This window comes from Panthera onca, chromosome B3, assembly GCF_046562875.1.
Source record: "Panthera onca isolate mPanOnc1 chromosome B3, mPanOnc1 haplotype 2, whole genome shotgun sequence".
Taxonomy (NCBI): domain Eukaryota; kingdom Metazoa; phylum Chordata; class Mammalia; order Carnivora; family Felidae; genus Panthera; species Panthera onca.
In genome coordinates this window covers 102,297,620-102,317,572 of record NC_138344.1, presented here as the reverse complement: position 1 = coordinate 102,317,572, position 19,953 = coordinate 102,297,620, and the positions used below count along the sequence as shown (strand labels likewise).

The 19,953-nt window shown below is 35.8% G+C and overlaps 1 protein-coding gene and 1 long non-coding RNA gene across 9 annotated transcripts in view; one reads left to right on the top strand and one right to left on the bottom strand.

Moving 5' to 3' along the window:
- KTN1 (kinectin 1) overlaps positions 1 to 19,953 on the bottom strand; it is a 107,808-nt gene that overhangs the window by 48,866 nt on the left and 38,989 nt on the right. For all 8 annotated transcript variants that reach the window (XM_060619896.3, XM_060619897.3, XM_060619902.3 and 5 more), the window contains exons 4-10: positions 18,016 to 18,186; positions 16,850 to 16,980; positions 11,529 to 11,645; positions 8,584 to 8,724; positions 5,189 to 5,295; positions 4,241 to 4,373; positions 2,812 to 2,899 (exon numbers count right to left, since the gene is read on the bottom strand). In XM_060619896.3, coding sequence (XP_060475879.2) covers positions 2,812 to 2,899; positions 4,241 to 4,373; positions 5,189 to 5,295; positions 8,584 to 8,724; positions 11,529 to 11,645; positions 16,850 to 16,980; positions 18,016 to 18,186 — 888 coding nt within the window. The remainder of the gene's footprint in view (positions 1 to 2,811; positions 2,900 to 4,240; positions 4,374 to 5,188; positions 5,296 to 8,583; positions 8,725 to 11,528; positions 11,646 to 16,849; positions 16,981 to 18,015; positions 18,187 to 19,953) is intronic.
- LOC132669889 (uncharacterized) lies at positions 859 to 19,952 on the top strand. Its single transcript, XR_009606254.3, has 2 exons — positions 859 to 1,132; positions 19,746 to 19,952. It is a non-coding gene; the product is annotated as an uncharacterized LOC132669889 (long non-coding RNA).

Below are 19,953 nucleotides of genomic sequence, written 5' to 3'. Positions count from 1 at the left end.
ACAACAAAGAAAATAAGCAACAAGCACAAACTATCTTTGATGCAATCAGAGTATGAATGTAACTCCAAATCACAGAAATTAAGATAAAATGGAGAGATGATCACTAACTTGGAAGGGAAAAGTGTTCCAGAAATCTGGAAAGGCTCAGGAAATGGAGAGACCAGGTATCATGAGAGCTGCCTTTGGCCCCATAACATAAACAAGTTCACCACCACTACCATCAAGGAAGGGAGGCATATAGAGAGAAAAAGAGTGTGTGTGTGTGTGTGTGTGTGTGTGTGCACATATCACATTTTAAGAAAATCTATTAATGCCCTAACAAGACACTAGTAACAGAATGAAACACAACTCAAAAAAGAACTCTTGATAATTAAACATATAATGGTCATTTCAGGATTAGAACTCGAAAGAGCACAATATTTCTTTACCAGCAATAGTAAAAGTTAAAACACTGAATGCCTTCACATTTCTGTGGGGGAAAATTATTTATAACCTAGAACTCTACATCCAAACTACCAATCAAGCATGAAGGTAGAAAGAATAAAAACATTTTCAGATATGCAAAGCCTCAACAAATGTACTTAAAGGCATACTCTTATGCTATTAAAAGATATGCTATTGAATGAGAGAGGAAAGCAAGAAAGATGGCGGTGACAGAGTATTCAAACAATAGGCAGTCTCAGGAAGACAGTCATGGAGCCAACCTAGAAAACAACAAGTACTGGAACGGGAAGACAGAGGACTCCAGAGGGATATCCCCCAAAAAACTGAAAACATTCTCCAGTACTTCATATGTTGTGAAGGTGGAAGAGGGAAGATGGTAAGAGAAGTATAACCACAGGTAAAATTTTAAATAAGAAAATGAGGATCAAACAAGTTAAAAACATAAAGCAATAATAAGCTCTAGGAAATTAATATTGTTTATGAGAAGAATTGCAGTTTTAATGTTTATCTTGGCTCAGGATTGAGTCACAAAGTCCTAATGATGCAAAGAGTGAATGCTGATGTAATCAAAAAGAATGCATAGCCATTACTGGTAGAATGTTGGGAAGGTGGGAGCAATGGTGTGGGAGTGTTAAGTCCTCATTTCCTGTAATACAAAGTCAACAGATGCCTATTAAGAGATAACAGTGTAAGTACAAATAATATGCTTATTTAGAAATATGACAGAAAATACTAAAAGCAAAAGTGACAGAAAATACTAAAAGCAAAAGTGACTGCTTCTAGTCAGAGTGAAGCTTTACTGTTTACAGTGACATACATAGTTTATAGAGAGATACATAGTTTATAGCTACAATTCTTATCAAAATTCATGTGTGCTTCACTGATGAAACGTAATTGTAAAAGTAAGCTAATACTGCTAGGAATTTACCCAAGGGGTACAAAAGTGTTGATGCATAGGAGCACATGTACCCCAGTATTTATATCAGCGCTTTCAATAATAGCCAAATTATGGAAAGAGCCTAAATGTCCTTCAACTGATGAATAGATAAAGAAGATGTGGTTTATACATACAATGGAATACTACTACTTGGCAATGAGAAAGAATGAAATCCTGCCATTTGCAGCAATGTGGATGGAACTGGAGGGTATTATGCTGAGTGAAATAAGCCAGTCAGAGAAAGATAACATATGTTTTCACTCATATGTGGATCTTGAGAAACTTAAAACCATGGGGGAAGGGAAAGGGGAAAAAAAGTTACAGAGAGGGAGGGAGGCAAACCATAAGAGACTCTTAAACACAGAACAGAGGGTTGATGGGCAGTGGGGGAGAGGGGAAAGTGGGTGATGGGCACTGAGGAGGGCACTTGTTGGAATGAGCACTGGGTGTTGTAAGGAAACCAATTTGACAATAAATTATATTAAAAAAATAAAAATAAATAAAAGTAAGCTAATGTATCTTAACATAAACATAAATTTTATATATAAAGAAAAAGTCCTCTAAATAGCGTGGGTATATTTATTTTGAGCCAAAGGGAAATAGGGAGGTGGAGGGATGCCAGGTATATGGAATCAGAGGAAACCAAAGGTCTAAAAAGCTAAAAGTCCATATGACCTACCCTATTGCTTAGAACTGTATTTAACTAGCTCACTGCCTCTTTTGTGGGAGAAAAGGAGTAATAGAGACGAATAATACATATAATACAAGTTCCATTACCTCCCAGATGGATTCATCAAATTAAGAATAAGTAATGAGGGGCACATAGGTGGCACAGTCGGTTAGGCATCTGACTCTTGATTTTGGCTCAGGACATGATCTCACGTCTTATGAGACGGGGCCCCACGTCGGGCTCTGTGCAGCCATCACAGAGCCTGCTTGGGATTCCCTTCCTCTCTCTCTGCCCCCCTCCCCTGCTTTCTCTTTCTCTCTCTCTTCAGAATAAATAAACTTAAAAAAAATAAATAAGTAATGAAAGTTAACATTTAAGTAGACTGTTTTAAGTCAATTATTTGGAATGGTAATGCTTTTTTCCCCCCACCATAAAGGAAGTGAGTCCTCCCTTACAAAGGAAAAATAAAGAAGTAATCAAGGAACCAAAGGGAATAAATTCAGATAGGAAACGCACAGCTAGGTTACTATTACCTTAGAAACCATAATTTTATCTGCAACTCAATGTTTCAAGATAAAGCTAGTAGAGTTTATTTTAAAACTCTAAGAACTCTTAAAGAAATAAAGGTACTCTGAAAGTATAAAAGCTATTTTTATTGGCCTAAACAAAAAGGTCAGATTATTCTTTCTTCATATACAGAGGGAAGAAGATTTTAAGCAGGACTATATACTAAATTTACATGAATACCTTTTCACCTTACCTTGTTGTGCTGCCTCATGCTCTGCCGTTCTCTTCCTGATATAACTCTGGACTTCTTCCCACCTTCTCTCAGCTTCTTGTAGTTGAACCTGAAAAAAGGGTAAGTCAGCACAATCACAAACCTTCAAATTAAAAAAACAAAGCATCCTCTATCTTTAGTCCTGTCATAAAACCACCTATTCCAACAAATCATCTCCTACATTACTAAAACAAGCAGATATGCCCAGACTTCTGCAAAGATATTATCAGCCACAGCCATTCTATCCTCCAATATGCAGCATTTACAGAAACTGAATACGGATAGATAACTATAACTCCTACTATGTATAGATCTGATCCATTTAGCTATCCAATTTTACTTCTTCAGCCAACTGGCTATCAAAAGACAGGATGGTATCTTTACTGGTAAATCTCAGTAGGTACCTAAAATTCCTATTTTGAGGTACAGCACAAGAGTTCAATGATGACTATAACCTTCAGCATCATCTATATGCTTATCCATATCCATACAGAACTTCCATATTCCTAAGTTCCAGCAGCAAACACACCAGCAAGACAAATTTTAAATAAAAGAAAGGACAATTTTATCAATCCCCCACAGGGACTTCTGTTTTTTTGAAAACTTCAAAAAAATAAAAACTGCACTATTTTCCACCTTCATTTATTGTCAAAGTCCTCTTAACCCCTCCTACTCTGGAACTGCTATCAGGAAGAATTCTACCCAAGACCTAAGAATCTAATACATTTGACTTTACACAAATTGAACTATATGTTCAACAAATCCTCCCCCCAAAGGAAGAAAGGACACTTCTCATCATTCTATTCAATGTACATACACTATAAGATACAAAAGGAACAAATCTATTCCTCTGTAGCCTGAGCAACCCCATGTATCACATCTCAGCATGACCTTCTCATGATACTAAGTACCATTCTGATATCTAAAGAAACTGACTCAGCTGAATTACTATGAATTACTATGTAGTATGGCTCAAGTGAAAGCTACTGGAGCATTTCCTGGTCTTGTGCTAAAGCAAAGGAAAATCATCCATTCCAATACTAGAAGAAAAATAGTTTTTACTGAACTTATTGAAAAGTCCAAGTTATGGATAAGTGATATTGAAGGTAATTTTAACTACATGGTTTTTGCCTCACCCTTATGAACCTAACTTCTATATACAAGAAGAAAGTCGGCTTGTATCTGTCAATCAGCAAATTTCATTTTTCTTATCTTCAGACAGTCTACAACCTGAAACTCAAGCCTATATTCAATTCTTTCATTAATGCACAAGCTTCTATACAGGCAGAGTGCTTAGACTTTTAAGACTCAACCTACGTTTCTCAAACCTACGTACATATTTATATTTAGGTCCCTAAGTTTAACGTCTACATTATTTATGAAGTGATAAATAAAGGTGGGAATATGTCACCTTCAACTGAGTAACTGCTTGCTCAGCATTCTTCTTTTGGACTTCCTCCTGCTGGAGCTTTCCTGTTTTCTCAGTTAGCTCATTCACCAACCTAGCGTAATCCTGGCGTAGTTTATTTAGTTCAGCAGACTGCCTGAAAACAGTAACTGGATTAGGAACCTTCTATTATTACAAACACATAAAAAGAACAAACAAAACATATTTTCTATTAGTCTTTCTGAGTTAGTAATTCCACTTATAGCCAACTGAAACAGAAAAGTTGTAAGCAACTACTAATAATGAAGTTTGGTTGAGTATCATCTCTGAATCACTCTGGTAACAATTACACAGATTCCAAAATCACCATAAAATAATCAAAAGAAATGGATGACCACATACTCATGAACATAAGTCAACATTGTCACCTTCAAACTGGTGTTCTGAAAATCTATTAAAATCAGTCGGAGTGCTTATTCTTGTAAGCATGCTACTAGTCTTCTCCAAGATACAGGTTTTCAAAGTGTGGCCCAGAGTCAATTTCATCACTATCACAAGGAATGTGCCTTAATATGCAGACTCCTGGGCTCTACCTCAGAGCCAGTGAATCATAATCTTTTAGAGGTAGGACTCAAGAATATGCTTTTTTGACAAACATGTCAGATGCTCTTCAGAATAATAAAGTTTGAGAACTACTGTTAACGGGGATAGATGTTTTAAAACTTATAAATGCAGTCTCAAATTTGTAGACAATGTTCCATTGCGCCAGCATTGTATTTACCACATAGTTTAGCTGAAGAAGTTCTTCACATAGCAAAAAAAAATTGTGAAAATTAATTCATTTTAAAAACATGTAAAATACAGAAATCTAACCAATTACTATCAAACACATTTTGATGGCTCAAGAAAATATCTGCCATTTAATGAAAATATTCTGCCATTCAATTAAAAATAAAGCATTTGGAAACATACTTGCTCTCTAGTTGGTTTGTAGTGTTGCTGACAGCATCTCTCAATATGCCATTTTCCTGCTTCAAGTGAGCTATCTCCGCCTCCATCTGCTCACGAACCTGCTGGAACTAAAATTATTTTACAAACATAAGATTTAGAAACAATAACTGCCAAAGCTAACTTTTAAAAGAAACTTTATTATGATGAGAATGTAAAAAGCATCAATAGAATGAAGTCTGAACCATCCTTCTCAAATAAATATAAAGAAGTTTAAGGGAAGAATTATATTTTGATAGTGATGAATGCAAAGTCAATACAAGCTGCCACAACATCCAAGAATGCAAGTAGATGCTTGCTGCTCTTATACTGGAAATGTAAAATAAATACATGTAGAGATGTTTGAGAAATAAGACACTGAATTTTGTTCCTACCCAAAAGACTCATATAGAATTAACTCTATCTTAAACCTATATCAATTTGAGGTTAGCAGTATTTGTAATGAAAGATTTTAGTAATCAAAAGTTTATTCAGTATTTACTTAGTAATCAAAAGTAATCAAAATAAAAACTGAAAATATGTTCAACATATTTATATTAAGTTACAAATTGAGCTATAACCAAATAGATGGCAAATTTATCACTCAAAAATCTACTAAAATATTATGGCCTCTTATTTCACAACTACAGGACCAAAAGATAAAGAACACTGAGTCTTATATTCCCATAGGGATATGCCTTATTTTAGAATGTGAAATAATCTTAATAATTTTAAGTAAACCTATTCAGTTAAGAGAAATTAAAGTATATGTTTCTATTTTTCAGAGAACTTTTCATATGGAACCTATATCTTGGCTTCTAAATGCAATTAAATTAAAAAAAAAAAAGAGAGAGAGAGAGAAGGAAAGAAAAATGAGAAATCACCTTCCATCCTCAATAAAAGACGGTGCTATAAGTACTTGACTAATTTCCAATGACTAGGAAGTAGGAATTAAGAAACAGAAAAGATCCCTTGAGAGTAGGAAAATCAGTTCTTCAATAAGAAGAACTATTTATTAGTGGGAAAGAAGATCTCAAATGGCTGGGGTTTGGAAAGAGAGAGGATTGGACCAAATGAAAGCAGACAGCAGTGGACAGGGTAAGAACCGGACCACAGATTCATTCACTACTTTTTTGCTATTAGTTTATTTCCATGGAAAACACTGGGACTTAGATAACAGTAAAGATTAATTTTAAAATTTTCAGCAGACTAGCAATGTGATTAGAATAGTATCTTACAAACAAAAACCTGATATTACATGTTAAAATGGAAATGAGAGACCTATTAAAAAGGGGCTATAATGATACTAGTATGAAACAATAAACTAAGGTAATAGCTAAGAACTGAATGCAAGAGTACCTAGAAATAAATTATCTTTAAGATTTCAGAACAAACTATGAACTGGACAAGAGAGAGAAGTCAAAGGATTCAAGCATAAGGATAATGATGCCTCAAATATTAGAAAATAAAAACAACTTGATCAAAAACAAGAGTTTGATTCTAGACATATGTTAAATTTAAGGTGATCACAAGAGCTTCCACATTTGAAGCATCAACTAGTAATGGAAATAATTAAAAAAATCATTGGTTCAGAGAGTTCAATTAGGGGAAATATTATTAGATCACCAGACAAGCAGACCCAAACCATGTTCTTCAATAGCCTCTTTATCAATAGTAAAAGTGGTATTTCAATCTTAAAAAGAGAGAGAGAAAGAAAACCAACCAACCAACCATGGGTCCAGGCTAACTGGAATCATGAAAATGATCAATATATGGAAAAGACAGTAAGAACTGAACCTTGTGTCATGTTGAAAGAAGACAGGTGAAAGTAACAAGAGATTAAGTCACTTAGGCAAAAACCTTAGGAGTCATCCTTCATTATAATTTTTCTCTTGCTCTCTCTATTCCATCACCAAGCCCCATCTACTAACTCTTCTGTTATCACTCAAACTCAACCTCTCACTGTCAACATCTGATTTCAGGCCCTTGTTCTCTGACTTGGATTCCTGCAAAAGCCTTCCAATTATTCCTTATTCCACTCTCCACACTTCTACCAGAGTAATAGTTAAAAATACTTGAGGCTCCTGGGCGGCTCAGTTAGTTAAGCATCCAACTCTTGATTTCAGCTCAGGTCATGATCTGTGAGTTACAGGTTCAAGTCGGGCTCTGTGCTGACAGTGCAGAGCCTGTTTGGGATTCTCTCTCTCTCTCTCTCTCTCTCTCTGCCCCTCCCCCTGCTCATGTACTTTCCTCCCTTTCAAAATAAACAAACTTAAAAAAAACCTGCTAATAAAATCACACTGTTGAATTGCTTAAACTCCTTTAGCGGCTCCCCAGTCTTTCAGTATACAAGTCCCTTTAAGATAGGGTCTCTATTTATATCTCTAGATCTTCTCCTCATTCTAGTACTGATTTCCAAACACAACTGCTACTGCATTTCTCAAAAACCGTTATCACTGGGCAATTTCTATCAGAAACACCTGAGTAGCACGCATTAAAAGGTTCCATCCTGGACCCCTTTACAGACCCATGGACCCATCACCTCTAAGGACAGAACTAAGGAATCACACCAAGTAATAACCCAGTGCCGATTTCTTCACTCTCTAATAATGCCTGATTGTTTCAAAACATTCAATACAGTTTACATATCATTTCTAACAAGTCTGCTCTATAACCTCTCTCTTCCCCACCTTTCATCCCAATGGTTCCAAAGCGCCCACTGGTTACCTCTACAGTAATCCCCCCATCCACAGGGAATACCTACCTTCAAGACCCCCAATAGATGCCTGAAACTGCAGAATACTAAACCCTAGGTATCCTATGTTTTTCCTTACACACACATATCACTAATTTATAAATCAGGCACAGTTATGAGATTAACAACTAAAAACAGAACTTTAATAATATACTATATTAAAAGTTACATGAAGGTGTTCCTCTCCCTCTCAAAATATCCTATTATACTGAATTCACCCTTCTTGTGATGATGTGAAATGATAAAATGCCTACATGATGAGAAGAGAGATAAATGACATAGGCATTATGACATAGTATTAGGCTACTACTGACCTTCTGACACTATGTCAGAAGGAGGATCATCTGCTTCCAGACTTCAGTTGACCACAGGTAACTGAAACCACAGAAAGTGAAAAGGAATAAGGAGGGGGGACTACAATATTGTAATGGAGTATATTTACATGTCACCTTCCAGCTTCTTCCTCATCTGCACCTAGAAAAGGTGCTTACTTACACGCAGGGAGCCAGTTTAACTAGCTATAATACCATAGCCCAGCACGCTGCCTTGCACATATTAGGCATTTAAAGTTTCCTAGTTAAATGAATGCAAAATTTCATTTTGTTTTCAAAAAGTAAAAATATACCTTCATCTGCATCTGCTGAGTCTCTTGATAACTGACATGCATTTTGTTTTGAAATACGTTATGTTCCTTTTCTAACGTTCCAATCCGATCTTTCATCCTTGCTATAACCACATTGCTTCTTTCTTTCTCTGACATCATTTCCTAGAATAAACCAGAAAAAAAATTATGAAAACATTTTATTAAAAAAGTACCATAATTTATAATAAAGACATTTTTAGCATCAGCAAAATGATGTCAATAAAACAATGATGAATTTTGAAGTAACTACATGCTTAAGATCAGTTTTTTTGTGTTTTTTGGTTTTTTTAAGAGATAGAGCACGCGCAAACAGGGAAAAGGGCCAGGGGGGAGGGGGAGGGGGAGAGAGCAAAAGAGGGAATCTCAAGCAGGCTCATTGCTGTGTGCAGAGCCTCATGTGGCACTCTATACCATGACCCTGGGAACATGACCTGAGCTGAAATCAAGATGAGGTACCCCTAAGATCAAAGGTTTAAAATAGAATTTGTCAGGGACATTGAGCATCCAACTTCAGCTCAAGTCATGATCTCACCGTATGTGGGTTCAAGCCCTGCATCAGGTTCTGTGCTGACAAGCTCCTAGCCTGGAGCCTGCTTCAGATTCTGTGTCTCCCTCTCTCTCTGTCCCTCCCCCACTCACACTCTGTCTCTCAAAAATAAACATTAAAAAAAGAAAAAAAAAAAAAAGAAATTGTCTTCTGCATTTACCTGCCTCTACCTTTACACCAATTCCTTCACAACCACTTTGCTGTTCTGTTTACTCTTATTCCAGATGCACTTTCTGGTCTAAGAGCTAAAGAGCTGAACCTAGAATAAATTCTACATTCTAACTTGATTAGAAGAAAGAATAGCTCGTTCATTCGTTCTTTCTTTCTACCTATTTATTTATTTATTGGAAGAGATGTTTTAAAGCAAAAGAGTTGGGGTGCCTGGGTGGCGCAGTCGGTTAAGCGTCCGACTTCAGCCAGGTCACGATCTCACGGTCCGTGAGTTCGAGCCCCGCGTCAGGCTCTGGGCTGATGGCTCGGAGCCTGGAGCCTGTTTCCGATTCTGTGTCTCCCTCTCTCTCTGCCCCTCCCCCGTTCATGCTCTGTCTCTCTCTGTCCCAAAAATAAATAAAAAATGTTGAAAAAAAAAAAAATATTAAAAAAAAAAAATAAATAAAGCAAAAGAGTTAATTCTCTATTATTCACAGGTACTAGCTCTCTTTTAGGGTTTAGAAAGAGGCTTAAAAAAAAAATCTAGCAGAGGAAAAGAAGAAGTCTCTTTCCTAAGAGAAAAGATAAGGAAGACATGCTTACAACAAAATGGAAGCTTGGAATAAGGGAAAGTAAAAAATCAGAACTCAAAGTTTTATTGTCTTCCCAAGTCAAATCAAAAGGGTGATTTCATTTTACGTTGCAACTATCATGAACTCCCAGAACAAATATTAATCATCAAAGTAAAAGAGAGCCAACCAACTCTTTGTTTTATTTATTTTAGACAGCGAGTTCACGTGGGTGATGGGGGGGGGGGGGGGAGTGGGCGGCAGGGAAAGAGGATCCGAAGCAGGCTCTGCACTGACAGCAGCCAAGACCGATGTGGGGCTCAAACTCACAAACTGAGAGATCATGACCTGAACCAAGGCCAGACACTCAACTGACTGAGCCACCCAAGCACCCCAAGAGCCAACCAACTTTAAATTATTTGCAAGAATGATCAATTTATACACCCTCCTCTAAGAAACTGACAAAATTTAAAACTTTTATGTCTTAATGGCTGCCCTTAAGAGTTCACATACATCTGCAAGGTGTTATACTGCTTAGGAAGAAAGCATATATATCTTACGTGTATAGCTTAATGAATTACCACAAAGTGGATAGCTTTTTAATTTTTAAATTATAGTCCAAAAACCATAGTCACATAAAACTATACTAAGGTTTCTAATCTTAAAGAAACATGCTTATTTTAGTAACAACTTTGATTAATCTTAATCTGACCAAGTGTTTCCATTAACTTTTTTTAGTTCAAATTCACCTAAAAGGCTTTATATTCAAATGAGGCCATCCTAATGTCATCAAGCAGTTTTGTGAGTAATACAAACCTCATGTACCGTACTGAATTCCTAAAAGGAGAAACAAGCACCTCAGGAAGAATAAAACCACATTTTCTATAGAATTTCAATTATGTTCTCAGTCTATATAATTTCTTTTTGAGATATAATTGACATAGAACTTTATGAAAGTTTCAGGTATACAACATGGTTTGGGATTTGTACGCATTGCAAAATGATCACCGCATTAAGTCTAGTTAACACCATCACCACTATAGTTATAATTTTTTTTCTCATAAGAACTTTTAAGATATACTTTCTAGCAACTTTCAAATATACAACATATTATTACTAACTATAGTTATACTGCTGTACATTACATCCCCAGAACTGATTTATAACTGGAAATCTATATTATTTAACACAATTTTTTAAAGATTTCCCCCCCTTCTGGAGTAAAATTCTGGGGTTTAAAGAATTTCACTGATTAAAAGTTACCAATATTTATCACAAAAACCTTTATAAATAAATTATCGGTATAAGTTTTACACTTATCCTACTGGATTTAAACAAGATCACACCTAGTTAGTTCTGTGCTTCCTTAGAGACTAATTCTAAGTCAGATCCAAATGAAACATGCCCCCAGTGTGCAAATGTTTCTGTCATTTTAAATTAATGTATCTAGAAGCACTGTTACTTTAAATTCATAATTCAACCACAGGCTTAAACAACATGACAAAGTGAGACACCACCACCACAACTGTATAAGAAATGGACTTTAACTGGGTATAAATTTACTACACAAATAATTAAATCTGTAATTATACATGGTTTCTGAAGTCCTTTACTGCTTCTGATTCAGAACATATATCCCTTAAATATAAAAATGTCCTCACCTGAGTTAACTGCTTACACCTATCCTTCATAGCAACAGCATCTTCCTTCACAGCAGCAAGTAACTTATCTTTTTCTTGAAGCTGATGTACAAGTGCGGTCAATTCTCCTTTACTTGACTACAGTAGAGAAATCAATACAGAATTAGTAATAGTTAACATGAGCTAATGAAAATGAAGCATCTAATATCAAATGTTCTTGGGCCAATGCAGAGTTCACAATTACGTATAAAGTAGAATGACTGCCAAATCCTGGTCAGTGAAATATCATTCATGATTCATGATTCACTTTATCATTCTATATTCTGAGGCATACAATAGGATACATATCAACCAAGAAATAAATTTTTTACAAAGAGTTATAGGACTCTATAGTTTTAAACCCAGAGTCAAGATTGCAATCTCTCCCTTCTCCTCCTAAAAGATCAAAAGAGGAATATGAAACCAAAATACAAACAACCAAAATGAAACAATCACCTGTAATGTCAAAGCATAACATCAGAAAAGACTGCCAAAAGTATGGAGATCAAACACAGGTGCTCCACAACCCTGTCAAAATATACTCAAGACTACAGAAGTGCCCTGGTGCCTAGTTCTCTGCAATCAACCAGCATATGGAAAAACCAATTATCTTCCATTTGACATCAGGAACAAAGACAGAAGGTAGAAATCTTCTTGGAAGGAGAGCTCAAGAAGCAAAGGAAGTGAGAATGAAGAAGAAATCATACAAACTTTACTCAAAGGAAGCAGCTAGTGAGGCAGAGTGGGGAGAAATTCTTCATAGTCATACTCTGTAGTGACGTCTTTTATCTGTAAGACAGAAAGGCTAAAAGAACTTATTTTCACATACAGCCTGAAAAGAACAGCACTTAGCATTGGTCCTTCATTGTCAATCTCCAGGCACAGAGTTTATCCAAGAGGAACACCCTCACTAAAAGAGGAGTACAGATCAAAAAGAAAACAGAGTCGGGGCACCTGGGTGGCTCAGTCAGTTGAGCATCCGACTCTTGGTTGGCTCAGGTCACGATCTCATAGTTTCAAGGAGTTCGAGCCCCATGTCTGGCTCTGCACTGGCAGCAAGGAGCCTGCTTGGGATTCCCGCCCTCCCTCCCTCCCCCCCCCACCCCTCCCCTGCTCGTCCTGTCTCTGTCTCTCTCAAAGTAATTACTTAAAAAAAATTTTTTTTAAAGACAAAAAAGTCTATGCAAGATACATGAAAAAAGAAAACACAAAAAACAAATGACAAGTGAAGAAAAATCACCAAAAAAGATTGTCAAAAAGCAGACAAAAATTGTGATAAAAAAAAATCACTATGAGTTTTAAAAATCTTATAGTAGTCATTTCTGGAAATCAAGAGTAAAGAATAAAGTTCACAAGAAAAGCTCAAAGAAAAGACCACAGAATGAGATGAAGTATGAGCCAGCAAAACCCAAACTGGAAGTAAAAGTAACACTATCTCAGAAATACAATCCAATTAGAAGTAGAAAACAAAAAGAGACAGGCTGCTGAAATATATTAAGAGACAGAGTCTAGGATGGAGAGAAGTGAAAAAAAAAAAAAAAAAAAAGAAGTAGAAATAAACCAAAAGCTTTTCTCTTAGGATTAAAATATGAAACACAAAGACAATAGGCAAAGATTTAGTATATGCTTACTTGATACCCATTATTTCAATTATTTTAAGGGATAAATCTCATGGCTGAAAAGATATGCTTTATCCTAAGAAATATAGAGGACACAGGAGTCAAGGCCAAAACCATATTAAATTTCCTGCTGAACTTAAAAGAAAATGAATCCCTTGATGTTTGTACGGTAGGGTAGACACTGGAAAAGTTCAAAAAATAAACATCTGGGTGGGTTGCCCAAAAGATGTTTTTATTGTGAGAGTAATCTGACAAAAATACATGAAAAGAATACAAAATTCAGTGTGTTCTCAGACCTCTATCCAGCTGAGTAAAGAATGGTAAAGCAAGTAGGAAAATTCTCAAGGAAAGAAAGTGAAACCCAGAAATATCATACCCCATCAAATTATCATTCATCTATAATGACAACAAAAAAGCATTTTAACTTGCCACAACCTGGGAAATAATAGTTTCTATGAGCCTTTCCTGAAGAAATTCCAGGAAAAATAAATTCAGCCAACCAAGAGACAAATACAGACACCATGGCAAAAGAACTGTTATCAAGCTTTGAACCCACCATTAACCTGCAGAATTGCGACTAAAACATGAAAATTATAGTCACAAAGTAAACATTAAATGTTTTAAGTATCTGACAAACAAATGCTATCCCCAACAAAAGTTGAACGGGAAAAAGGAGAAGGGGTAGGAAAAAATTTTAAGTAGGCAAACCTCCTATTATATAGCATAGAGTCAGAAGAGTTAACAATTTAAAGTTGAAAAATCACATAATTGAGGCAAATACATTTAAAGGTCAACACCAAGAATGACTGACTAAAATAATCAAATCAAATATTTTCTTACTAATGCATTAACCGTTACCATTTTTGAGCAATTACTGTATGCTAAGAACTCTAAGCGCCTACTATGTATTATTTCATTTAATATTCAAAACCTGATTATCATTCCCACTTGGGAGAAGAGGAAAGTGAGACACTGGGGTTATGTAACTTAAGGCCAAACAAATATCAATGTGGCAGAACTCAGATATGAATCCAGGAAATCTGACTCTAGAACCCAGGATATTAACTCTAATATAAAACACAAGTATCCTGCAGCTTAAACATAAGGCACATGCGCACACACGTGCACACACACACGCACAGGCACACATACAACACATGACATCTCTTCAACTCTGCAAGCCCTCTAGCTTTTACTGTTTTCCCTTTCCCATCTAAGGTATTCAGGGTGGACACTGTCCCCTTTCCTATTCATTTGATTATCTACAGTCTAGTACTTCAATCAAACTTTCACTGATGATATCAAATCCAATTTTTCAGTCCTTATCATCCTTCATCTCTCTAAAGCATGTCACTGTTGACTTTTCCCCTCACTGGTGAACTCTCTACCATCCCTAAGTGTCTGTGATTCCACTGTCTCCCTGGTGTTGCTTCTCCTCCTACTCCTCTTCAGTATCCTTTGCGGTGGCTTTCCTTGCCCTTTAAATGTTGGCGTTTCTCAGGGTTCACTCTTGAATTTTCTTAGCACTCCCCACATTCTCTCTAGTCTAGCACACATCCACCATGTGTATTGCTGATAGTGGAGTATTTTCCTAAATCACACCCATTATGATCTTTTTTTCAACTCCAGAGAAATACATATTCAACTGTGAAATGAATATATCTACTTCAATGATTCAGAGGATGCCTAAAACAACTACACAAAATTTTTCACAATCCTCTACTCTCTCCTCCTCTGCAAAGTGTTCATAAATAGCATTGTCACCACAATTTACCAAGTTACTCAAGAGCAAAAACAAGCATTCATTCTAGACTCTTCTTTAGCTACCTCATCTAACTGGCCAGCAGGTCCTCTAACTCCTCCATTTCCATCCTATGCTGGTGATCCTGCATTTATCTTCCCCCTTCCTCTGGAGCAGTATTAGGGGTGGGGATTTACTTATACCTGGAAACTTGATATCTATTAAAAGGTCTGACCAAGACAGTTCCTATGACAGGAAAAGGGAGAAACTAAATTTACCTTTGCAAATACTGGGGACCTACAAAGACACTGTGTCCCTGGAGATGAGAACAGAACCACTCTACGAGAAACACAGAATAATTAGATTTTGGAACAAAAAGTTCCAAAGATAGGGAAAAAAAGTGAAGCTGCAAAATAGTCTATTTCAAAACACTACCTTTAACAGTCCCCAACTTTTTCCTTGGCCTGCCTAAAACAACTAAAACACGGGGAGGCTGATTTACCCCCCAGTCTCTAGAGTTCAAAGCTATCTCAGACAATAAAATAACTACTCTTGCCCCCTTAAGTCACTACCAACATCCTTAGAAGAGAACACTAAAAGCAATTATTTTCAATTTTAAAAAGCAGTAATTTCAAACACTGGGTATAACACAAAAACTTCAGCTGAAGGCTTTTCCCTTATCCCCACAAATAACTAAGAAACCCTTTAAGATAGATATACTTAGCCGATTAAAATAAATCAAAGGACAAATTCTTCAGTCAAGTATTTCAAGAAAGTTTCTTGCAACAGAATAATCAGATATTATATCCAAAGTCACACAGTTACAACACTCACCCTGATTACCCTGGAACACCTTGCTTACACTGAGCCATTGTTGGCACCACATGGAGACCGTCCAACAAGCATACTACACTGTAAAATGCCAGACTTGTAAAACTCACTGTCAATAGATACTTGGAGGTATAGCAGACTTAATATGCTACGATAAATGCTATGACAAAAAAAGCCCAGATGGTTATGAGAAAGAATAGCAGAGAGAACAATTTAGACTGGGAATTCAGATTAGCTTTATATGGGGAAATGATACAGAAACAACAAATAGGAGACTACTAAAGGTAATCAGGTGAGGGAGATAGCCTGGACTCGCGTGCTCTTTAACGAAAAAAAAATGAAAGCCACTCATTGTTTTAAATGAGGGGTGGGGGTGGGTGGGTGGGTGGGTGTGTGTGTGTGTGTGTGTGTGTGTGTGCGTGCGTGCGCGCGCGCGCGCGCTGAGAATAAGAATAGTGAAGTCCACATCTAATATTGAACATCAGATACCGTGTCATCTTACCTCACACAAATAACATTTGAAAACTTGTCACCTTTCCAGTATGACATAGTATACATGATAATATAGTGAGCCTGACCCATGAGAAATTAAGTATTAACTCCATGGATTGCTTTTTTTTTGTTTGTTTTTTGTTTACAAGTTTTAGTCCATCATAGCAGCGGTTCTACCATCCAAATCACTTATTTTAGAAGGATGATACTTCATACACACACACACACACACACACAAAAGAGCAAAGATTCCCAAGTTCTCTGAAGTGTGCTATCTTCAGTCACAAAAGCATTCCATATATTCTATCCAGAAATCGCCTTACCTTCCCTTCAGAACAGAGCAAAGCAAGGTACGGTGTTAAGTGTCAAATGACTTTAAAGCCCTATAAATCATCTTACTTATAAGCACTTCACTTTTGTCAGACACCTGACTAAATAAGTGTACTGATTAGTATAGATATACAAAATAACTTCTGAAGCCATTCCAGAACTTTTAAATGTGACTATGTGCTTTGGAGTATGAATGATGGGAATATGAATTTATTACTCTAGCAAAAGTCTTATTTGGTGAACTTCTCATCACTGTTCCCAAACATGCCCATACTAAAAAACATGCTTACCTTCTTCAAAGCATCCTGTATCACACCAGACTTCTCCTTTAGCAGGTCTACAACACAAAGGGCCTCATCCTCAGAAAACATCATAGTCTTCAAGGACAGAAGAAAATCTTTAAATTTCACTTCAGCATTTTCTTAAAAAAAAAAAAAAAAGAAAAGAATTGGCATTTAAGAGACACAAGTAATAACTTCAGCAAAGGTAAGCATCAAGAATTCTTGACCCAGAAAGTCAACAGCAAGAGAAAACAGATTTATATTTCAGGTCAGACAACTAAAAAATGCTCCAGTCAAGAGAGAAAAAGTGTTTATCATCTTTAATATACTATGGAACAATTATATTAACTAAAATTTAATCAAACTACAGAATACTAAAGTGCCAGTATGCCCTCACTTAAAAAAAAATCATTCCAATGTCTAGTATGCTAGTATCTGTACCAAGTATGTTCACAAATATTCTCATTTAAACTTAATAATCATGATATACAAATCAAACCTTACAGATGATAAAATAAGCATGAAAATAATTATAAAAAGGAAACAAAATTTTTAAAAAAGGAAATATGATTTTACAAATACCAAATATATACAAACAATCCTGACATTTAAAAAAATCCACGCATCAAGCATCCCCTGACTCACTCAATTTCCTCGGGGGCTCTTACATAAAGCACAAACTTCCTTTCCTTAAAAACCAACTGCCAAGCATTAGACCCAGAGAAGCCCAAGGCTTTAATAGTTCAGCAACATCATAAGTTTAAAAAGTCAGTTATGTGTGTGCGTGAGAGCAAGGTATGGGAATTCTCTGTTCTTTCCACTCAATTTTGCTGTGAAGCTACTATTATTCTTTAAAAAAAAAAAAAGTGTATTAAAAAAGTAAAATAATAATGAATGGTGGTTGTGAATTAGCACAGAAACTTCACAAGAGACCATAGCATAAGAGAAAAAATCATCAGACAGCAAAATAGCTGTGAAATCTTGGGCAAGTCAAATTCAAGGGTCTGGCCCCATAAAACTTAGCAGGTTGGACTAGAAAATTACCAATAAACCTTTTATTACAAAGATTCTATAATTCTTTTACCATTCATTGTTTCTATGAGAAAATTTACTCAACTCCATCAGAACTCAAAAACGTGTTTCTTCAATACAAATTGTTACATGCTGCATATTACCTTTATCAGTTTCAGTCTTCAATTTTTTAGCCCCCGCTTTCTGGATTCCTTCTACTTGGTCAGGTTTAATTAGATCAATAGCATCTCTCTTATCCAGCACTGGATTTGAATCGGCATTATCCATCAAAGGAATATAAGCAGTTGCATGAATAAGGGGTTCATCTACCAAGACTGCAATTTAAGTTCAACAAAATTAGAATTACTCAGGGTTTTACAGCAGAGTAATTAAATAACATGTACACACATTTAAGTTCAATGAGAAATGCAGTTATTTTCAAATATCTAACACCAAGTCAATTTGGCTTTAAATTCCTATTTTATCATTTAACATAAAGTAAAAACACACTTCTAATTAAGCAGTAGCAATTCAATATTATTCTACAGTAAATCATTTAAGTTATCTGAAAGTGTGTAGCGTATCTCCTTTCTAACACTATCTGAAAACTTCTTCTATATCCTTTATATTTTCGTTAGTTCTCATTGTCTTCCTGTTTTAACTAAAAAATCCATTCACATTTAATTAGTGCCCAAGGAAAACTACTAATCTTTATTTATGTTTGTACTTTGCCGAATTCTTACTGCAAATGATAAGTTTTTAACGGAGTTCCTTCCACTTTCTAGGTACAAAAATCAGTCATTGTTCCTTGCAGATATTGTCTCATTTCTAAAAGTTATGCCTGTAATTTCCATGGCACATCTTACTGAACTGGCTAAAATTTGCAGAACAACATTAAAAGTGGAGGAAGGAAGCCTCCTTACACTTTGTTCCTACTTTTAACAGGAAGAACTTTAAGAGTTTGAACATTAAAGTCTGATGTCTGCTGGCTAAAGATAAAAACTTCTGCACACATATGGAAATCTATCTTCCTACCTTTTTAAAAAAGCTTTTGGGCAAGAAGAGTGTGTTTTGTTCGTTTTGTTTTTTGTTTTTTTTTATAATATGGGGCGCCTGGGTGGCTCAGTGGGTTAAGCATCCGACTTCAGCTCAGGTCATGATCTCACAGTTCCTGAGTTCAAGCTCCGCATCAGGCTCTTTGCTGACAGCTCAGAGCCTGGAGCCTGTTTTGGATTCATTCTCTCTCTCTCCCTCCCTCTCTCTCTCTCTCTCTCTCTGCCCCTCCCTGGCTCACACTGTCTCTCTCTCAAAAATAAACATTAAAAAAATTTATTTTAATTTATAATAAATATTTAATCTTATGAAATATTTGTGGGTAATATTTTTCTGTACCTAGTTGCTTGATACATCATAATTTTCGTGCAAGTAATACAATTTCATCTTTTCTCTTTCTAATTTTAATATTTTCCAGCACTAGTTGATACCACTGTCCAATATTATTTGAATATCACCATTTAATCTACACACGTTTCACAGAGGTTTTCCCTGGACAATTCTGAACATATACAAACTGCTCCATCACTCTTAATGGGATGCTTCCCACATATACATGCAAACAATGTTTAGGAAATAATTGGGAATATAGGGTAATGATATATCTAGACAATGTCCTCAAGCATAATCTTTAAGTGATATTTCAAAGTACAAATGTTTCCTTGTTGGAATGAGCACTGGGTGTTGTATGGAAACCAATTTGACAATAAATTTCATATTAAAAAAAAAAAGTACAAATGTTTCAGGAATACTTTTCTTCTATAGTTTATATGTTATTTACATTATTTTCAAAACTCCATTGAGACCATTTAATAAATGCTTTGTCCTTTTTAAATTTCAGATAAACTTCTTCATCACAAACATATACCCTGGCCATCTGTCAAAACACTATGAAACCACAAGACTCAAGAGATCCCTGGACTTCTTTTAGCATTAACATTGTTATAGTACACATTAAGCAGAGAAGTGAAGAGCATGTGAGTTCTAAGATCCTTGTCCTAAGTGTACTTCTCTGGAATTAGTATTTATAAAACACATTATCTACACAT